Source organism: Haliaeetus albicilla, chromosome 23 (assembly GCF_947461875.1).
Source record: "Haliaeetus albicilla chromosome 23, bHalAlb1.1, whole genome shotgun sequence".
NCBI classification, from domain to species: domain Eukaryota; kingdom Metazoa; phylum Chordata; class Aves; order Accipitriformes; family Accipitridae; genus Haliaeetus; species Haliaeetus albicilla.
The window spans coordinates 6740000-6758905 of record NC_091505.1 but is presented as its reverse complement, the minus strand read 5'-3'; the positions used below and the strand labels follow the sequence as shown (position 1 = coordinate 6758905).

At 35.9% G+C, this 18906-nt stretch overlaps 1 protein-coding gene across 5 annotated transcripts in view; it reads left to right on the top strand.

Annotated features, from left to right (window-relative positions):
- Window positions 1-18906, top strand: part of STAG2 (STAG2 cohesin complex component) — an 80925-nt gene that overhangs the window by 33229 nt on the left and 28790 nt on the right. For all 5 annotated transcript variants that reach the window (XM_069811015.1, XM_069811011.1, XM_069811013.1 and 2 more), the window contains exons 2-9: window positions 5214-5358; window positions 6828-6906; window positions 8081-8242; window positions 11019-11115; window positions 12400-12476; window positions 13766-13970; window positions 16224-16375; window positions 18806-18879. In XM_069811015.1, coding sequence (XP_069667116.1) covers window positions 5315-5358; window positions 6828-6906; window positions 8081-8242; window positions 11019-11115; window positions 12400-12476; window positions 13766-13970; window positions 16224-16375; window positions 18806-18879 — 890 coding nt within the window. In that variant the 5' untranslated portion in view covers window positions 5214-5314. The remainder of the gene's footprint in view (window positions 1-5213; window positions 5359-6827; window positions 6907-8080; window positions 8243-11018; window positions 11116-12399; window positions 12477-13765; window positions 13971-16223; window positions 16376-18805; window positions 18880-18906) is intronic.

Sequence of the window (18906 nt, the reverse complement as noted above, 5' to 3'; positions counted from 1 at the left end):
TGGCAAAAAAACCCAAACAACCAAACCCTATTTTATAAGACAAAAGTTTAGACATATCCTAGTCTCTCAGAAAAGGAGTGAGGGGCATAATGTAGTTGATAACAGCTTTCTCTTCTAAAATAGTTAAGGGAAAATACTGGACGTACTTCTGATCCTTTATTTAAATTTGATCTGACTAGCATTTTAACTTGCTGCCATGTAATTGGTTCTGAAGCATCAGCATCTCTCATTCATGGATAGATAAATAATTCAGGGATGAACTTTAGCCACACACTTCAGCATCACAATTTTAGAAGTTCTTATTTACTGAATTAAGAAAGTGAGGTCCTTGATTTTACAGGTGATTAACAGAATTACAGGGAAAAATCAAGACATCTCTGAGCAGCCATCCCTCATTTCAAAAATCTTTGTCCTGGCTGCATAGCCATTTTTAAACTTTGCATCTCTGCCTTCCCAGAAAAACGATAGCAGCTTTACTGATTTGCCTTATAAAACTTCCAGGCAATAGACACCAAGGGAAAAAAAAAAAGTGCATATGTACAGAACCCACCCCAAACCACAACCCACCTACCTGAAACAGCTTGCTGTGAGCTTGTTAAGTAATACTATAGTTACTGCATTTACACAAGAGTATGAAACACAAGCTTCTGGGACAGAATTTGTGATTCTTCATATTTTGTGTGCATGTATATAGATGCATATTCTTTTAACAAAGGCTGCTTGCTGAATTATATTAATGTTTGTTTAGCCTGTTTGTGCATGTAGTAGAAATTGTGAGAGGACAGGTAGCACTCAGCAGCTGCTGATCGCATATGTGGTGTTTTGTGAATTGTACTGGTGAATTTTGTCAACTTCTGTCAGACCTCAACATTTGGCCGGCATATTTGAGTTAATCACAATCATACTTAAATTAATTATTCAAGTATTAGGAGAAAATAACCTTTTAAAATTTAAATGTTTTTCAGTGAAGACACATTTGAGTTCTTTATAGTGTTTCATGCTTAGCTCTTGCTTTTATCAGTCAAATTATTTTAAATAGAAACTCCTCTTACATTTAGAGTTGGCAGCATTATGTATGATTAGTGTTCCTGGAGTACTTCCAGTGGTTTTTTAGTTCATTAGCGTTTTGTTAGCAGAATTTTAAATGGCAAGGTACAATGAGGGGATACATTATTTCTGCTATTAAAATGTATTTTGAAATTCTTCTGCTTGCTTTTGAAAACCAAATACTGAGACGAGTTGTACTACAGCAGCTGTATGCATTTCTGTCTTTGGAGGAGTCATTGAATCAAACATGTATATGCATTTATTTCAGAAAAGATGCAGGAATCTTCTGATGTCTTTACGTAATCTAAATATAAATCTAAAGGAAATGTACTACAATATTATTGCAGTTTTAGCAATCTGTTATAAAGTTTATTGCACAGAAATAACTAGGTCAACCTCTGGCTGACCTGTCTTTTGGATTTTCTTCAGTTAGCTTTAGGCTAGAGCTCCACCTTGTGATCTTTCAGCAGGATACATTTTATAGTTCATAATTTAATTATGATTTCACAAAGTTGAATGACTTCAGAAAGTTTTCACAGACTTGAGAGATTTCAGTATCTGTTTGGGAAAATTAAAGTAGGAATTCTGTGAACTTGCAAAAAAGAAACTGAAGAGCAGCTGCTTTTTATGATGCACTTCAGTTTAGATTTATTAAAATAATCTCCTTATTAGAGCACATTTTATAGGTAATGTAGACTTTCACTGTTTGGAATTTCACTTTCTTTTTTTCAGACTGCACTGTGATGAACTTGGTATATTTTAAAAGGTTTGATAGGATGTTTTTATGGACCGTTTTCCTTTCTCATTGCCTTCCCAAACTGGGTTCTTTGAATGAGTCATCAGGTATGTGCTTAAAGAAGACATGGCTGGCAGTAGTCTTGAATTTCCAGAAGGCATTTACTGAGATCAAAGATAATGGGGAATGACCAGTGCCAGTCTTTTCCAAGAGAACCTCAAACAAAATTGGAAAGTGATAAATTCAAAGCAAAGAACGTGCCTCTTAGTAGTATGGAGTTTGGCTGTGGGAGTTCTTGTGTGGAATACCATCACTGCTGAATATTGAGTTAAAGTAATTGGAAATATTAATGGAAAACATATTGGTAAGGGGTTATAAAATATAGGGATAGCCTCTCTGGCTGAAAAAAAATCCCTGAGTTATTTCTGGATGCTGGGAAGGTATTCAGGGAAAACAACACTAGTAAGAACAAAGCAAATGGGTTCTTCCTTGGGCAGCTTCTGTGGGCCACTGCCAGAGAGGGCATGCTGGGCTAGGTTGTCCCTGCTGGTTGAGAATCAAAAGTCCGTGTCGTATTCTGGATGTATGTAAATCTTTTGAAATTATCCTTTACTGGGACAAACGCAAGGGGTTTTTTGGTCATTGCTGGAGTTTGAGCTTGACGCTGGAGAACCCTTACAGTCTTACCTCATATAGTCTTGCAAGGCATTCAGCTGTAGGTACTGTTTGCCGTAATACCAGTATATAGTTGCACTCATGAAGGCCAAGTTTCTTCTTTCAAGAAAAACAATTCTTGAAACGTAAATCTTGCTAGATGCCGAAGTGTTAAGCTACTAAGAACTTGATATTTGTTTCCCATTTTATGAGGTGATTCTGACCAAACAGTGCCATGTTTTCTTTCATGTTTTGTTGTTTGTACTAAGATAAATGGTTCTTACAAGAAGTTCAAGTTGGTATAAACTGTAGCCAATTAGCTTTGTCAGGTGATTTATTTGACTTATTTGATGTAGAGAATACATACTTCAATCATTTACCCATCCTTTTTTGTAGTTCTGTTACTAATTTTTTTCTTCAACGTATTTCTATGATTGTAAGAAAATTTATTGAGAATTTTTGCAAAATCTGATAAGAATACATTTGCTTTTCATAAAGGGAGCTAAAAATGTGAACAAGCGGTTAACTTGCTTTGGTTCTCAGCACTTTCAAAATTTATGGATAGGTAATTTTTAATATGGTAAATAGGTAGTATTAATGAGCAGTAATACACGATTTGCATGTAAGCATCCTGATTGTCACTTCAGTAGATGTGTTACTTCTCAACATTGAAAAATGTAAACTAGAAAAAGTCAAGTAACAACATACTGATAGACAGGTTGAACTTGAAACTGAGCAGTGTGGTTTCTGAAGTTTGCATCTTTGCTTTGCACTGTGACTGAATCACAAGCATGCCCCAAAAAGGACTTGTGTGGCTGGATCTCTCTCTCTTCCCCACCCCCCTGTTTCTTTTTCTACCTTCCTGCCCCCTTACTGAGGTACATCTATGAGCAGGTGCACTAAGTGTACTGTGGTATTTTTCCAGGTTCAAGTTGCTGACAGGAATCAGAGCAAATATTAAAAAAAATATAATCCAAAGTGTAGAGCGTTTTGGTACATCATCAACTGAGCATATAGTTTTACAGACCACCTGGATTGTATGATAGGTCCTTGCTACCAAAGAAGGGAGTTTTACTCTTCCCTCCCCTGCTCATCGCTAGAGAGTCTTGTGTTTCCCATGCATTGGCTCCAGATACCTGCCGTTGAACCAGTTTAACCTGATAATCCAGGGGGGAAAAAAATTCTTGAGGTGTATTTTACCCATTTTATTGGGGAATTGAATCGGCTGATACTGAATGGCAGAGACTACAAAGATAAATGGCTAGGGAGGGGATGTTACCCAGCCTGTGAATGATTGTTTGTTAAAGAGAGTGTATAAATGGAGCCGGAAAGGATGAAACACACCAGTCATGTGCCTGTGTGGTTTTGGAGGAGGGAGGAATGGGGTGACAAAGGTTGCTGCCATTCTGCAGCAGCAATGTTTTTGAAGCTTTATCTTCTTGTGCTGTGTTCTGGATGGAACATGCTTTAGTAGTTGCAGACTATCCTGAGATTCACCAGCCTATCTCAAACCTTCTCTCTTTTTGCCGTTATTTCTTTCCACTCTGGTTCTCTGCTTTTATGTAATTGTGTGAAATGTGAAGAGAACATAGTAAGTTCAGGGTTTATGGTTTTACTGAGCTCTGTAAATTCTGGAAGCTACAGTGGCCCCTAGCATTCAGTATAAGCACTTGCAGGGGAAAAAAAAAATACAGCCTCTATCTACATGCTCAATTGAAATGCAGTCTCTGAAGCATAGCTACATGTGCCTAGCATGCCAAAATTAAATCTTTGCTTCAAATACCCAGTGACTCCAGCAAGCAGTGGAGTCAGCAGGCTTTGACTCCGAAGGTTTTTGTCCTTGCTATTGTATCTTTAAAATACCTGAACATCATGCTTTTTTAATTTAACTGTGTAAAAGTTAGCGTGGGGCGGACAATTGACATGGAAAACTTTAGCCTGCATGGTTAAATCTTACATTTGAAGTATCCAGTGTGTCGTCCCCCCCAACACCCCAACATAATAAAACTAGATAAATTTAAAAAATTATGAATAGGTGGCAATATTATAATTAAGTCGAAAAGCAAGTATTTCACAATCTCAACGTTTTCTTGATAAAATGCTATATGGTTTCTGATGTTTTTTCTTTATAACATGTGGATAGTGTTAATCTTCCTTGATAGTCTTGTCAAATGCTTTAAATGTTAAAACTGTTGTAAGCCTGGCTTATCAACTCCGGAGGACAGGGAGTTGTGAAGCAGCTGGTTATAAGAACTTGTTATAAGAGCTTATCTTTATGGAAAACGTCATGGAAGTTTACAAATTGGAGATACAAAGTTGGTATATATAATGTCCTTAAATGTACACGTGCTGTGCTTTAACATAAAATGTGGTTTTGTTTTGGTTAACCAGAAATATCCTAGTGTTGGTAAGTCTGGGCTCTGCAGTGCATGGTGTTACAGTTCAAACTTAAATCTAGTATAGATTTAGAAATAAAAGCTATTACTTGCAAGGTGTTAATGAAAACCATTCCAGTTTGCTCATCCTGTTCAGAAAATTGGGGTTTTTTTTCCAAATGTTTCTGTATTTTATTTTACTGTGATGTTTTTAACATTTGTAGAGGTACTTTGTAGAAAGATCGTGGGAGGAGTCAAAAATATAAAAATCTCTAAACAGGAAAAAGCTTGGTTGGAAACAGAGGGTGTTGTGATCTAAATTTTCTGTGTTTCCAACTTTTTTTACCCCTTCATATGTGGAAAAATTTTCACTGTTTTTTTAAATTTATTTTTTATTGTAGAAGTTGTCCACTACAAAGGAAGAAAGAAAAGTAAGCTTGTACTTCAGACTGGTTTTTGAATATCTTTCTAATACAGTGGTGTTCCAGAAGATGATAAAGAAATGATAGCAGCTCCAGAAATACCAACTGATTTTACTCTCCTTCAGTAAGTGTTTTTAAGAATTTGTAGTTTCCTTTTAAAATGTACTGGCTCTTTTTAGTGTTAATACATATAGCTGGTTTTATTTCGGAAACAAGGAAACAAAATGAGGGAATAGGGTTTTAGATTTTTTTCCTATTGAAATGTTGATAAAGCATTGTTTGAATTCTTTCTTGAGTATTCAGCAGTAATTAAAATAAGTATTTCAGAAGTGCTTAATTATTTTAAATCAGTTTTTAAACTTTGCTGGTAGGAAGCCATTGTGACAGACATTTTCGTTTATGCAATGTACTTCTTGGGATTTTGTCTTTCTAAATGAAATGTTTGAATAAGAAACTTTGATTAGGAATGAAAAAAAAAAAGTTTCCTTCATTAAAGCCTCTTTATACAGAGAGTGGAAGCAGTTGAGGTATTTGCCCTTAATAACTGGGGCGAGTTGCCTAATATTTAAAATACGTAATGCCAAATGCTTTAGCTAAAGCCAAAGTCTTAGCTTCCCTCAGGCATCAGTTCCTTGGTGGTTTTGACATCATTTTATTAGCTCTCTAGTCTTCCTACAATTTCTAAGAAACAGACATTTGAATTTCCAAGATTGAAGATCAGGTATAGATTACATTTTGGACAGAGAAGTAAAGTGATTATTTTAAGCAGACCAGAAGAATCCAGTTCCTCATCTTTTAATTGTCAAGAAATTGGCATGAATACATTTCAACAGACTGCTAAATGGATTAAATTGGTATAAAATCTAAAAAGGGACAAAGATGCGGTTTTGTATCAATGAGGTTGGTGATGTCGTGCCCCCCCCCCCCCCCCCCAATGTTGGCAATAAAGCATTTGTATATCAATGCAGCATATTTTAACGATGTAGGAAACTAAACAAATGAGAAAGTGTGTATATTGTTCAACATCTTTTTACCTTTATAAGCCTAAAAAGAACTACAGGTTATCTTTTTGATGGAGAAACCTCACCTAAACTTTCAACAGAAGTGCATACCTCTTTACTGCCTACTTAGTTTCTGATAGGATGAAGGGATCTGCTGGGACACTTTGCTTGTGAGGGAAGGTGGTGGGGGGTTTTTTTGTTTGTTTCTTTTGCTGTTGGGTTTTTTCCTCTTTTGTTTAAGTATTTGTGGCAGATATTTATAGTGCTCTTTGCTTTTTGAGATGGTGTAATGTTTGGCTCGTGCCAAAAGCAAGATTCCCAACCTGTTGCTATTTTCTACCCACCTTCACATCTTTTAACCTGACTGTATGGCTTTCTTCACAGGTAAATTGTTTGGAGGAGGCAGGGTAGGGTGTGAGTGTGAGGATATGCTCTGATCTGTTCCTCAGCAGTAGACTTAAACAGAAGCAGAAAGCAGTTTCACTGTTAGAGTTGACTTACTGGACCCTGAGAGCATAATGTCACTTCATGTAGTGTATTTAAGAAAGTTTCTGATGAAATGTGTAAATGGTTTGTCTTTTTATCCTTGCAGGGAGTCTGAAACACACTTCTCTTCCGATACAGACTTTGAGGATATTGAAGGAAAAAACCAAAAACAAGGCAAAGGAAAAGTATGTTCAGTTTATAGGGATACTGCAACACTTCTGCTCTTAGGAATTGAAGAGTTCAGCACTTGCTTTGAAGCCGAATGAGCTAAGAGTATTTTCTGAAAATGCGAGTGTTCTGTGAAGAGAGTTCATATTTGTATCTGCATTGAAATGCTTCGTCTTGAGTATTTGCATGATATTTCCTTAGTGCTGTGATGGCATAAGGGAGGTGGGGGAGAAAAAGATTAGCTTTGATTTGATTAGTCTCTCTGCATGTGTTCCATCCTATACTTAAATTTGGTGCTAATACAGTCTCTTTTGGTTGGTGTCATTAATTCTGTCGCTCTCTTAATTTGAAAAGTGAACAGAAACCAATAATGAAATGAAAAGGTTTTTTTTAATAGGCTGCAGACAGGAGGTTGCACTACTGGAGTGGGGAGGTCTAAACCCAGTAAATAACCATTCTCTCCCCTCATCGGAGCCATGTCCTCCCGATCTGGGTGGCTCCTGCCCTCTCACTGGCTTGACACCCACCACATGCGGCTCCTTCACTGCCGTGGCGCAGGCAGGCTGCTGCACGGCGGCTGGCCTGGGCTGTGACTGCCTTGCCGGGCACCCCATGTACCTGTACTGGTACAGAGTGCCTGGTCATTAAGAGATGGTGATAAATAATTTAATACAACAGTCATTTCTGTTTAATTTTTTTTTTTCCTTTCTTTCTGTAAGTCGTACTTGATTTGGGGAATCAAATACAGAGACACCTGTCTGCTCTTCCTCACCCTCACTTGCTAATGTGCGATCAAATTAAAAAACAAAGGGTTAATGAGTTGCAGAGGAGATCTGTGATGTGCGTTAAGGGAATTGCCATAGCTGTTTTAAATAAAATCTGTGTAATCTGTTTTATAATTTAACGTGAGAAAAATCTTTGTGTCGTACACTGTCACTAATTGAATTTTTAGTGGCTAGAAGTTTTTAGATGAGGGAAGGAGGAAGTGGAACCTGTAGAATTCTTGCAGGTCTTTGTATTAGTCAGGATCAGCTATTATTCTCAACTTTGGATTTTAAATCGTTCCTGAAGACAGAAAGCCTTGTGTATAGTTGTCATGGTAAGACTAGTGATTTGGGGTTGGTTTTTTTTTTTTTTTAAACTACTACATAATAGGCAGTTAAAACTTCTTATGTGTGTTTGTGATTGCAGACCTGTAAAAAAGGAAAAAAGGGACCAGCAGAGAAGGGGAAAAGTGGAAACGGAGGAGGGAAACCTGGTGGTCCGAATCGGATGAATGGACATCACCAACAGAATGGTGTGGAAAACATGATGCTGTTTGAGGTAGTTAAAATGGGCAAGAGTGCTATGCAGGTAAGACTTGGGATATCTCTATGCCTTGGATGAATATGCAACTTAAATACAACAATTTTCCTGTACATATGATTTAATAAAATGACGCCTAAAGTAAATTTTTTTCCTTCAATTTGTCGCTTTTAGTTCCAGATTAAGATTTTCTTTAAAAAAAGTGGTTTTGCATTGTTAAGGTTTGAATTTGAACAAACTGATTTTTCATTTCAAAATGTCAGGCATGAATAATCACATATATAATGAAGAAATTCAAGCTATGATTCAAAGTAGGTTTTCAGTATCCTGAGTGATACATGACTTTACAGCCACACAAAAAGGACTTTAACTAAGTACCAATGTGGTTTATGCCTGTAGTTGTCATAGAACTTAACAGGAAATCTGTAGTTTGTAGATCCCCCCCCAGAGCTTAGATTATCTGAAGGAAAAAAAAAAAATTGCTTCTCTTCTCTTCCCCAAAGTAAAATCACTAGCTGCAACTCAAGGGCTACTCTTTAAATTTCCCCTAAGTTGACTTGACTAATATATATTGCAACACACTAATGGCTGGAATTAGGGTCAGGAAATTTTAACCTGTTAGAAGTCTCTGCATTAGGCACTGTCTCCACTGCATTTACTCGCAGGACTGAAGTCAGTACTAAGATACTTAGCACGCTTTTTTTTTTTTTCTTTCCTTAAATTGAGTTAAATCAATAAAGCATTTGCTTGAGTGTGTGAATCTTCCAGTGGAGAGAGGGTTAAAGTGTAAGCCTGTCAGCCATGAAGCCTTCCTGCTGACTCACTCATGTGACTCCTCAGCAGCCTGGAAGAAACACTATCTTTGGGACTGAAAATCTAGAGTATGCAGTTTGTGTGATACACATGCAGGAAGGTGGGTCTATATGCAGTCCCCTCAAGATTTGCAGGCTACTGTGTTAGAGCTGGGAACCTTGAAGCCTGAATTCCTTGGCAGAAATTTAGTTCAGACGTGTAAAAAAGAACAGACTACTTCAATGTCTTTGCACAGAGAAATTCTGATACTTGCATCATTTATTTTGTTCTGCCGTATTTCAAAGTGGGTGGAAAAACTATACTTTTCTAACTGTTGCTGTGTGTGCTGCATTTTCAGCCAATTAACAGCGGTTGTATCTTCATCACATGTAACTGTTTAAAATGATAGACAGTCAAAATCTTTTGCTTTCCAAGAGCAAAATGGACCTTTGCCAGGCCTGATTATTCTGTTGAATTGGGGAATTGATACCTGGGTAATAGTTAATCTTAAGTCAATGTTTTTTGTCAAAATTACGGAAGAAAAAAATTCTCAAAGTATTTCTAAAGTCCACTTCAGCACTCAATGTAAAAAGTTTTTTTCTGTGGTCCTCAGCTCTTGATTACCTGAGAAGATTTTGATAATAATTTTTATTTTATTTTAATTTTTTTTTTTAAATCTGTTCCATACCTTCGTCTGAGTTAGTGTCTATTCTCTGGCAAAAACAGGCGGTTCATCCACTGAGACAAAATGTTTCAAGAAACTACTGTTTTGCTGGAGGTTCTTTAAAATAAATAAGTTCTGAAAACAAGGCTGCCTAACTGAAATACTTGTCCTGTTCCTAGCATTATGCTGTTCTTGCACAGTGACCTTCTTTATAAGCCTAATTTAAGGTGTTTCTTAGATTATTAACGCCCTCCCCACAGACCAATCAAATCAGTACTAGTTTGTAGGTTCTGCTCCTACTGGGAAGACTAAGACAGTTTCACTTTGAGTTTTTTCATTCTTTTTGTCTTGTTGACGAAAGTTGTGTATCATACTATAAACAATCATAAATTTAGGGAAGAGGGTTTTAGCTGTATCTCTGTTCAGAAATTTTTCCTGCATGGCAATATGTTTTATTTGTCCTCGCACCATTATTGCCCATGAGAGTAAGCACTGAGGAGAGTACAGACAGGAAGCGTTGGAGATGCTGCATAGTCCAGTTGTCTTTTGGAAGTTCTGAACTATTCCATAATCTCTTTTTATTTAGAATGACTCTAGATTTTAGGGCCAGGGTATCAACATATTAAAAAAACACAAAACTGAGAGCTTGATGCTAAACTGAGTCTCTTGTGCCTGTGTTAATGAATTGTCTGATACATGTTTTTATGACTTCTGTAGCAGACAGTTTGTACTACACACATGGATGGTTTAAACATAATTGCATGAAAATTCTGTTTTCTCAAAACCATTATCACAGGTTTCTTATTAATTAGCTTCCCTTTAAGGTTTTTTAGTAAAATGTTCGTGTTCCTATTTGGTTTAGTGAATACAGAGTAATTAACGTCCCTGCAGTGTAGGGTAGTGCTGTTCATCCTGTTACGGCTAATGTGCGTGGAGCACAGTTCATTAAAGGGACAACATTTTTGAAGAGTATAGGGATGTGTAGCTGTTGGAACTGAACACCTAAATATTATCTTTAGAAAATCATCACTGGGGGGGGGGAGAAAACCTGCTTCTGCAAAATATTTTTGCATTCTTCCTCAAAAAAAGTTACTGTAGCTTAGATTATGGTATTCCTGTGCTTTATATTTAGGTGTCAGTTTCGTACTTGTATATGTTTATAGAATAAAATGAGTTCTTTTCAAGAAAACTGATATTATGGCAGTAAAGGATCATTCAAACATTTTGTTCTGTATTAATCAAAAAACAACAAGAGTTCAGGTTATTTATGGAAGAAACAAGAATCACTTGCTGGAAAGCAGTTAAATGACACTGACTGTCTTCAATTTGTGAAAACTGAAAAGTGCCTTTATATCTGTTTCTTTTCAGTCTGTAGTGGATGACTGGATAGAGTCATACAAACATGACAGAGATATAGCACTTCTTGATCTCATTAACTTCTTTATTCAGTGTTCAGGCTGCAAAGGTAAGATACTGAAATGTTAACTTCTTTGCTTTTATACTACATATGCTGTAGGACTCTTCCATCCCTGCGGCTAGTTTACATTGTTAGGTTCGTGTAGTTAAGCTAGTATTTCTGAAGGTAGGAGCAGGAGGTTTAAAATATTAGACTATATTTAAAAATGTAGATAAAGCCTTTTGTATTCACACCAGAGAGAATGCAGTACTGGTACTTCACACTTACTTCATCTTCCTCTGCTCCTGCTATTATTTCAGAAAACCATCTCTCTTAACATTGATAGTTTAGCTTGTTCAGTCTTGGACTTCTAGTTTGGATTTATCTCCTTCTTATCATTGAGTGTTTTAAGATTGTTTCATAGCCTTTGTAGAGATGCTTGATTTAAAAGATATTAGGGACAGCTTCATGGTAGCCTGTGTACAGTAAGATTGTATTTCCATATTTTATTCTCTTCTTTATTTTCTGGTTTTCTTTTGTCATTTCCACATCCTCCATTCTTTGTCCCCTCACCTCCTTTTGAAGAGGAGAAGGTAATTTACTCTGTGGTGTCGCTGCACTTGATAGAGTAGGACTGGATGTAATTTGTTCCACTCAAGCATTTCTCTGTCCTGATAAACTTCTAATGTGCGTAAATCTCCAGAAAGCTAACACCATTCCTCAGAGGTTATCTATGCTTTCAAGAGCAGTGACCTTTTGATTATTGTTACCAGATAAAACTACAGAATCTTTTAATGCTTTCTGAGATGATCCTTGTCATGAATTTTGCTGTATAGTTGCAGTAAACTTTAGGAGATCTATTTGTTTTTTATATCACCATTTACACTCTAACAGTTCGAGGCTAAGAGAAATAGAAATTGTGTGAAATCACTGTGTTTATTACAGTGCAGAAGATAATAAGTAGCAATAGAACTGTTCAAAATTGTCTTATACCATTTAGAATCATGAGTCCTGAAAGGTCACTTCAGATTAGTGTAGTCTCTTGGCTGACGAAGAGGTTTGGCACAAGTATCTTTCACTTCTGAATATGAATGAATGAGTATATTCTAGATGTGTGCGTACGTGCACGCAAACACACTTTGAAAAAAGTATAATAATAAACACTATACATATATATAAAAGAAAAAGTATTGGTGCCACTAAAATAAGAAATGTGTAACTTCTTAAAAAATACATGTGTAATCTGCAGGTTAGCTGAATATTGGTAATTTTTACATTGTAGCGGGAGCCATGTCATATGCCATCTACCTCTTTCATACTGAAAGTGCTAATAATCTAATGTTTACATTGTAGGAGTTGTTACAGCAGAGATGTTCCGACATATGCAGAATTCTGAAATAATCCGAAAAATGACTGAAGAATTTGATGAGGTAATTTAATGAAGTGCTGATAATGTATTTATATTAATTTTTTATCTTACCTGTCCTAATCTTACTGGATCATGTTGCTACAGGTTTCTTTCGAGGGTAAGGTCAGCTGCAAAAATGACAGGACTTTTATGAATGAAAATCTTGGAACTCCTTTATTTCATTGAATTTGTAAGACTAGGAAGTAAAGCTCTGCATGAATATAACTTGTTTTATTAATGGTTTGAGAAATCAATATCGACTTTCAGTTTTTGAATAGTGGGAACTCCTACTACTGTTGGGTTGTGTGGGATGCCTCCTCGTTCCTGCTGTGTACGTAAGGCCTTTAAGTCTTTAACTTTTAAAATGGTTGCTAAATTTATTTTTATGCATTCATTAGTCTACAAATCGTGGGGATTTGAATGTGATTATTCTCTAGTTGAAGACTAATGCCTTGCCTTTCATGGGGATTATAACTTCTTTTCCTTTAAATTGTGTCTTACTTTCTGTTCCACTGAGTGTTGCGGTAAATGAGATGCCTTGGTTTTTTGGGTGTTTTGGTTTTTTGTGGGTTTATTTTTGAGTGGTATTCCTTTCACCTTGTGTTCCAGAGAACATAAAGGTAGCTTTAAAACGTCCCAAAATTTGTCTAATATGGAAATAATCCCATACTCCCCCCCCGCCCCCATTAAAATCCAAAAAACATCAGTAACTTTAACAGAGTTAAAGTTAACATATTAACTTTAATATGGTTTTGTTTAACTTCCCCCCTCCCCGTCATTTTACCGTTATTTGTAAAAGTTCCTGAATCAGGAGAGGAACACACATTTGTTATGTTCAAGGTGCTGTAGTAGGTCATTTTATGACTTTAGGAATTTTCAGTCTGATATGTAAGCATCTCCCTGTAAACTTTATTATAGTCCTGAACTGAGTGTTCTTAAACATGTCAATTAACTGTTCATGTGATGGTTCTTTTGTTCTAGTGTAACCTGAAACAGATTGTAAGGGGTATGAATTACTTTTTTTTTTTTTTAAGGGAGTAGGACAGAAGGAAGAAATTAGGAGTTATTTCAGTATATCTAGTTGTGTTCGGGTTTATGGTAGGACTTGTAGAATGTTGTCTCTGCATGTAACAAGCCTGAGCTGCAAAGTAGATGCATATTTGTGGAATCATGTTCTTCTGATATATCATTTTTATGGCACCAGAGATTTTGGCATTAAAGTTGTACCCATCTCTTTTTAATCTTTATTTAATAACATGACTTTTAAGACATTTGAAAGTTTCCTGTTTCCTTTTTTGTTTTTTTTTATAGGATAGCGGAGATTATCCGCTTACTATGGCTGGTCCCCAGTGGAAGAAGTTCAAATCCAGTTTTTGTGAGTTCATTGGAGTACTCGTCCGACAATGTCAATATAGCATCATATATGATGAATATATGATGGATACTGTCATTTCACTGCTTACGGGGCTGTCAGACTCACAAGTCAGAGCATTTCGGCACACTAGCACACTGGCAGGTCAGTGAATTATATTATCTCTGTATTGCTTCCATTTTATGCTTTGTGTTGCACGGGAAAGAATTGTTCTGGTTGAACTTCTTGATATTTGACATGCAGCTCATGTTTCATTGTGTGATACAGTTTTTGTCTAATGCAACTTGTTTTGGTACAACTTTCTTACCTTGTCTTTATTGGTTTTTCATTACTGAAAAAAACCCAGCATTATTTCAAAGCATTCTTTACCAGCTGTCTAGTACTTAATTTTTGTTAGCTTTAAGTCTAGTAGAAAAAGTAAATAGAAGGAAACTTTTCAGTTGATTCTACAAGTTTGTCTTTGATCATAATAAGGGTGTAGATATCTTTTTAACCTCAGATGCAGTCAAACCTGTTTATGCTCTGCAGTAAGTCAAACAGGAGTCATATTTTAGATTAGATGCAATTTTTACTACAAATTTCAATTGTGCTGTATATTGAGGCTGTGGCACAATGCAATTGAAAAGTAGCATTTCCATTCATTGCATTAGAAGTAATTTTAAAGAATGCTTCATCAGTGATACAGTCACTAAATTTCTGTATGGTTTTCAGTAATTGTCCTTTTTACGTGATTTTTTTCAAATCTGTTAAATTACAAAGAAATCCCTTATGAGTTAAGTATGGCGTGTTTTAAATAAGTGTATCATTATATGGACAAAGAAGAAGCTTCTTGGATAAGTCCTAAACCTGCGTTGATTAATGAAGAAGGGTCTCAGATGGCTTTGTGCAGCAGTCCACTTAATGTAAGGCTTATAGCAGTTCTAGTCTGAACAAGGTGAATTTAGACTGTACGTGAAACTGAGTTTTTGCCACACTGGAAATAGTTCTTGTTAGCTTTACTGCAACTGGCCAATCTATAGCCATCTTCAGTTCTGACTATCTGATCATTTGTTCTATTTCATCGATCATCTCTCTTGAATATACATTAGCACGCTGCACATCAGGCTGCTGCTGAGAGACTTCCACTAGCCAAGGCATTTATGGGAAGAGGAACAAAACCTTTTATTTCAGGAGTATATATATGCTCTATCATCAATTTGTACCATATGACTAATACAAATTTTCATTCTTAAAAAACAAGCTTTTACTACTTTTTTTTGAGCTGTGCCTGAATAAAAGTTGCAGAAGTTGCCCTGTTGCATGTTAATTTCTGTCACACAAAATAATTTTTATCAGTAGTCTGTTTGCGTTTGTTCACATCAGTAGTTGATTCTGTTGATTTTGCATAATTACTTGTGCATTTCATATGAGATTACAGTTTGTACTCTTGAAGATTGTGTTTTGTATGGGATAGAGACAGCCAACAAAATCCTTATATCCATATTTACTGTTATTTGCAGTAATTTTGGTTTCTATGATTAGCTCAGACTTGTTCTTTTCATCCTGATATCCTTGGAGATCACAGTGTGTGATGATATTTCGATGTATCTGCATGTCTTTGTGCCTTACTCATCAACTTTATGCTAGTGATACATGCTTCATAATGTTCTGCGTATGCTCTGCCAATGCAAGCCCTTTCATGCCTCGTTGTTACAAAAGTTCGTAAGAAAAGCAAGTATGCTATTGACCACCTCCTGGTTTCTGGAATAGGCATATTTGTCTGTACCCCTTTTAAAAGGGTTGATACAGAAATAAAAGCACACAAAAAAATCCCACCCAAGTGTATTTTACATTTTGGTCAGTTCTCTGGCTTCTAATTGGCTAATGTCTTTCTCTGCTTATGCAAATAAAGGAATATTTAAAGAAAACTGCCCCTGATTAAAATTAAATTGAGGGGAAAAGAATGGTGTGGTATGGTGGAGTTGGTTGTCTAAGACGTTTCCTTTCGAAGAAAGAAACTTGTATGTTTGTGGTTGAATGATTTGGTAATACCAGTCTGCTAACTGATTCTAATAATATTTCCTGGGCTATGTTTTTAAATCTTACATTCCACCTTCATTTTTGGGGGGGGGAGGGGAGCATATCCTATGTCTCAGTTCAACAATAATGCTTTTAGTACTAAAATTGTCAGAAAGAAAAGAACAAAATGTCAGTGTTTTTTCTATTCTGTTGATAAGTAATGATGCAGTGCTTAGTAAAACACTGCTGAAGTTTGGGTGTCAAGAAATATACAGTGAATATATTTTCATAAATACAGAAAGGGTTGGCAGGAGGAGGTGTCAAGATTTTTGTTTATAATTTTTCTTAGATCAGGTGACCTTTTAAATAATAATCCTTATTCTTTTTTCTTTTTTGTAGCCATGAAGCTGATGACTGCTTTAGTGAATGTGGCATTAAACCTTAGTATTAACATGGACAATACACAACGGCAGTATGAAGCAGAACGAAATAAAATAATTGGGAAACGAGCTAATGATAGGCTGGAACTCTTACTACAGAAAAGAAAGGAGGTTAGTGCAACTGTCTGTAGCTGGTATGCATAGGATGAGTGCTGATAAATGACAATAATTAATCTTGTTCTGTAATTTTTTTTTTTAAAGGTTGTTACTAGTCCCTGTTTCGTTCTTTTAAGGTGTTCATGTTTAATGTTTGAAAGACTTAAATTACTTTGAAAGGTGCTTCTTACCATCCGTTTTTCTGTAAAAAAAATAAATGTAGGCTCTTAAAAAATTTCATATAGTCCCGTTTTAGTAAAGTTAGCAAGAGAGACTGCAATCAGTAATAGATTTTTTTTTTTGTGTTGTATTTCTTGACTAAACTGAGCTCAATTATGTAACAGAAATTACTGTACACTGACTGGTTTTGGCTTCTAGAGAAGAAACCCATGATCTTGGGGCAAAAATTTGCTTTTGTGATGTCAGTACTGATCTCAGCAGAAAGTGTGTTTAAAGGCTATAGATAAGGTTTTTTTTCTTCTACAGAACACACTATCAAAATTGAAAATGCAATCTACTTTTTTCTTTCTTTTTGTGTCAAAGGGACTTGCTGATTCATTGCTGACAGTGCTGTCTTGTTGAAAGCCCTAATTCATTCAGGTTTAAGTTTTTATTTTGGGGGGAACTGGTGTTTGGGTTGGTTTTTTTTTTTTGTTTTATTTCTAATGTCTAAAACAAACAACCTTCTCATGATCAAAGGAAACATCTCACTTTTGCTCTTCAACTTTTGTGGTGTTATCTGTTAAAACGTTTTTACTTTCTTGATAATTCAGATAAACTAGCAACTTTGTCTTTTGTTCATCTCACAAAAGATCTTGCAGTTTGAGACTGATCCCTTAAACAACCGTTAAATGTAGTTGTGCTAGATGTGTGTGCAGGACCAGTCCTATTATAAGTAATACATAGACACACAGAAAAGGCAGTGATGTGAGCACTCGCAATCTCAATTGCTCTTATGTATATTAGCTCTTAGGATTTCTTACCAGCTTTTCTAGTTTTGGGTTTGATTTTCTGTTTTTCCTGTACTAAGTGAAAGTAGGCTTTGAAGTAACATTCAGTTGTTTGTTTGATTTCAGGTTTTGTTTTATTTATAACTTAGCCTTATCCAGTACTAAAATTCACTTTATTCTTTGATTCTTTTTGCACGTCTTTTTTAATATTTTGAATTTTTTTCCCCCTCTTTTTACTTCAGAGGCTACTGTGGGCAAGTGTTAGATTTAGGCCCAGAACATGTTAAATATTTTGCTTTGTTAGTCTTTTTTTCCTCCTACTTAGTCTTTTTCTTCTTAAGTATTTCCTTATAGTTTTTTTCCTTTCTTCCATAAATTCCCAAATCTTGTGGTGCTATGGAAGTTGTTCGTTCTTGCTGTTTTCCTAAACATCTGTAGGAGAGGTCCTTTACCTTTTGTACCCATTCCCCTGCGGGTGCAGCTCCCCCCCCACCCCAATCTGGGCAGTATCTCTGGTGGTTTCTTTGTGGGGTTTTGGTGGTGGGTGGGTGGGTTTTTTGGCTTTGTTTTTTGGGGTTGGTTTTTCTTCTTCCCACCCCCCCAATCTGATCCACCAAAATGTCAACTTCCTCAATCCTTGACTATTCTCATTAACATTGTCTCAATTTGTCCTACCTTTACAGTTCAAACTGCAGAAAGAATATGCTTGTCCACTGACAATATTTAGTTGTTTTCCAGTCCTTTAACTGACTTTCTTGCACTTTAAAAGCAAATACAATTTTCTGTGTTTTAAAACACAACACACATAATTTTTCAACTCATTTGCATGTCTTGCTCTTGCATTGTTACTCTGAGACTGGATTTATCTCCTCCATTATTTTTCAGCTCCATATTCTTAAATTAATTTTTTCTGCAATACCTTGATTAGTTTCTGCATTTTTTCTTTGTAATTATGTAATGGATGAGGAGGAAAGAGGTATTCAAAACAGAGTATATGCTGCCCATGTAGTCATTTGCAGTGTTCTTCATCTGTATCTTGTCTTTTTAGATTACACATTCTTTAGCGTGCAGAAAAGACTCCATGTAATGCAGTTCACGTGATTTGGGTATTGTTCTAATAATATGTGTCCATAAAAACATAGTAAATGTATTAAAAATTGGGCTGAACATTGGGCTTAAAAAGTTACTAGAAAATTAAGTCATGTTTTCTTATAAATAACTTAAGGAGGAGCTTGCAGAAACCTAAGATGTCTTTGTTAAAGTCGAAGAACAGTTTTCCAGTGGTCAGAATTACTAAAATTTGTATGCTGTGATATATACAATTCCTTAAATAATAGCATATTGTACCGTGAAACAGGTTTGTGACTATTTTGGGAAAGGATTTAATGGCCACACTTGCAAATGTTAACTTAATGTAGTTTGTCTAGCTTCGGCACCATCTGATCTGAGTGTAAAAGTGCTGCTCACTGTTTATGTACTCTGTTCATTGTTTCAGCTTCAGGAAAATCAGGATGAAATAGAAAACATGATGAATGCAATATTTAAAGGTGTTTTTGTGCATAGATACCGGTAAGTTTCTCTTAGTAAGTAATTTGT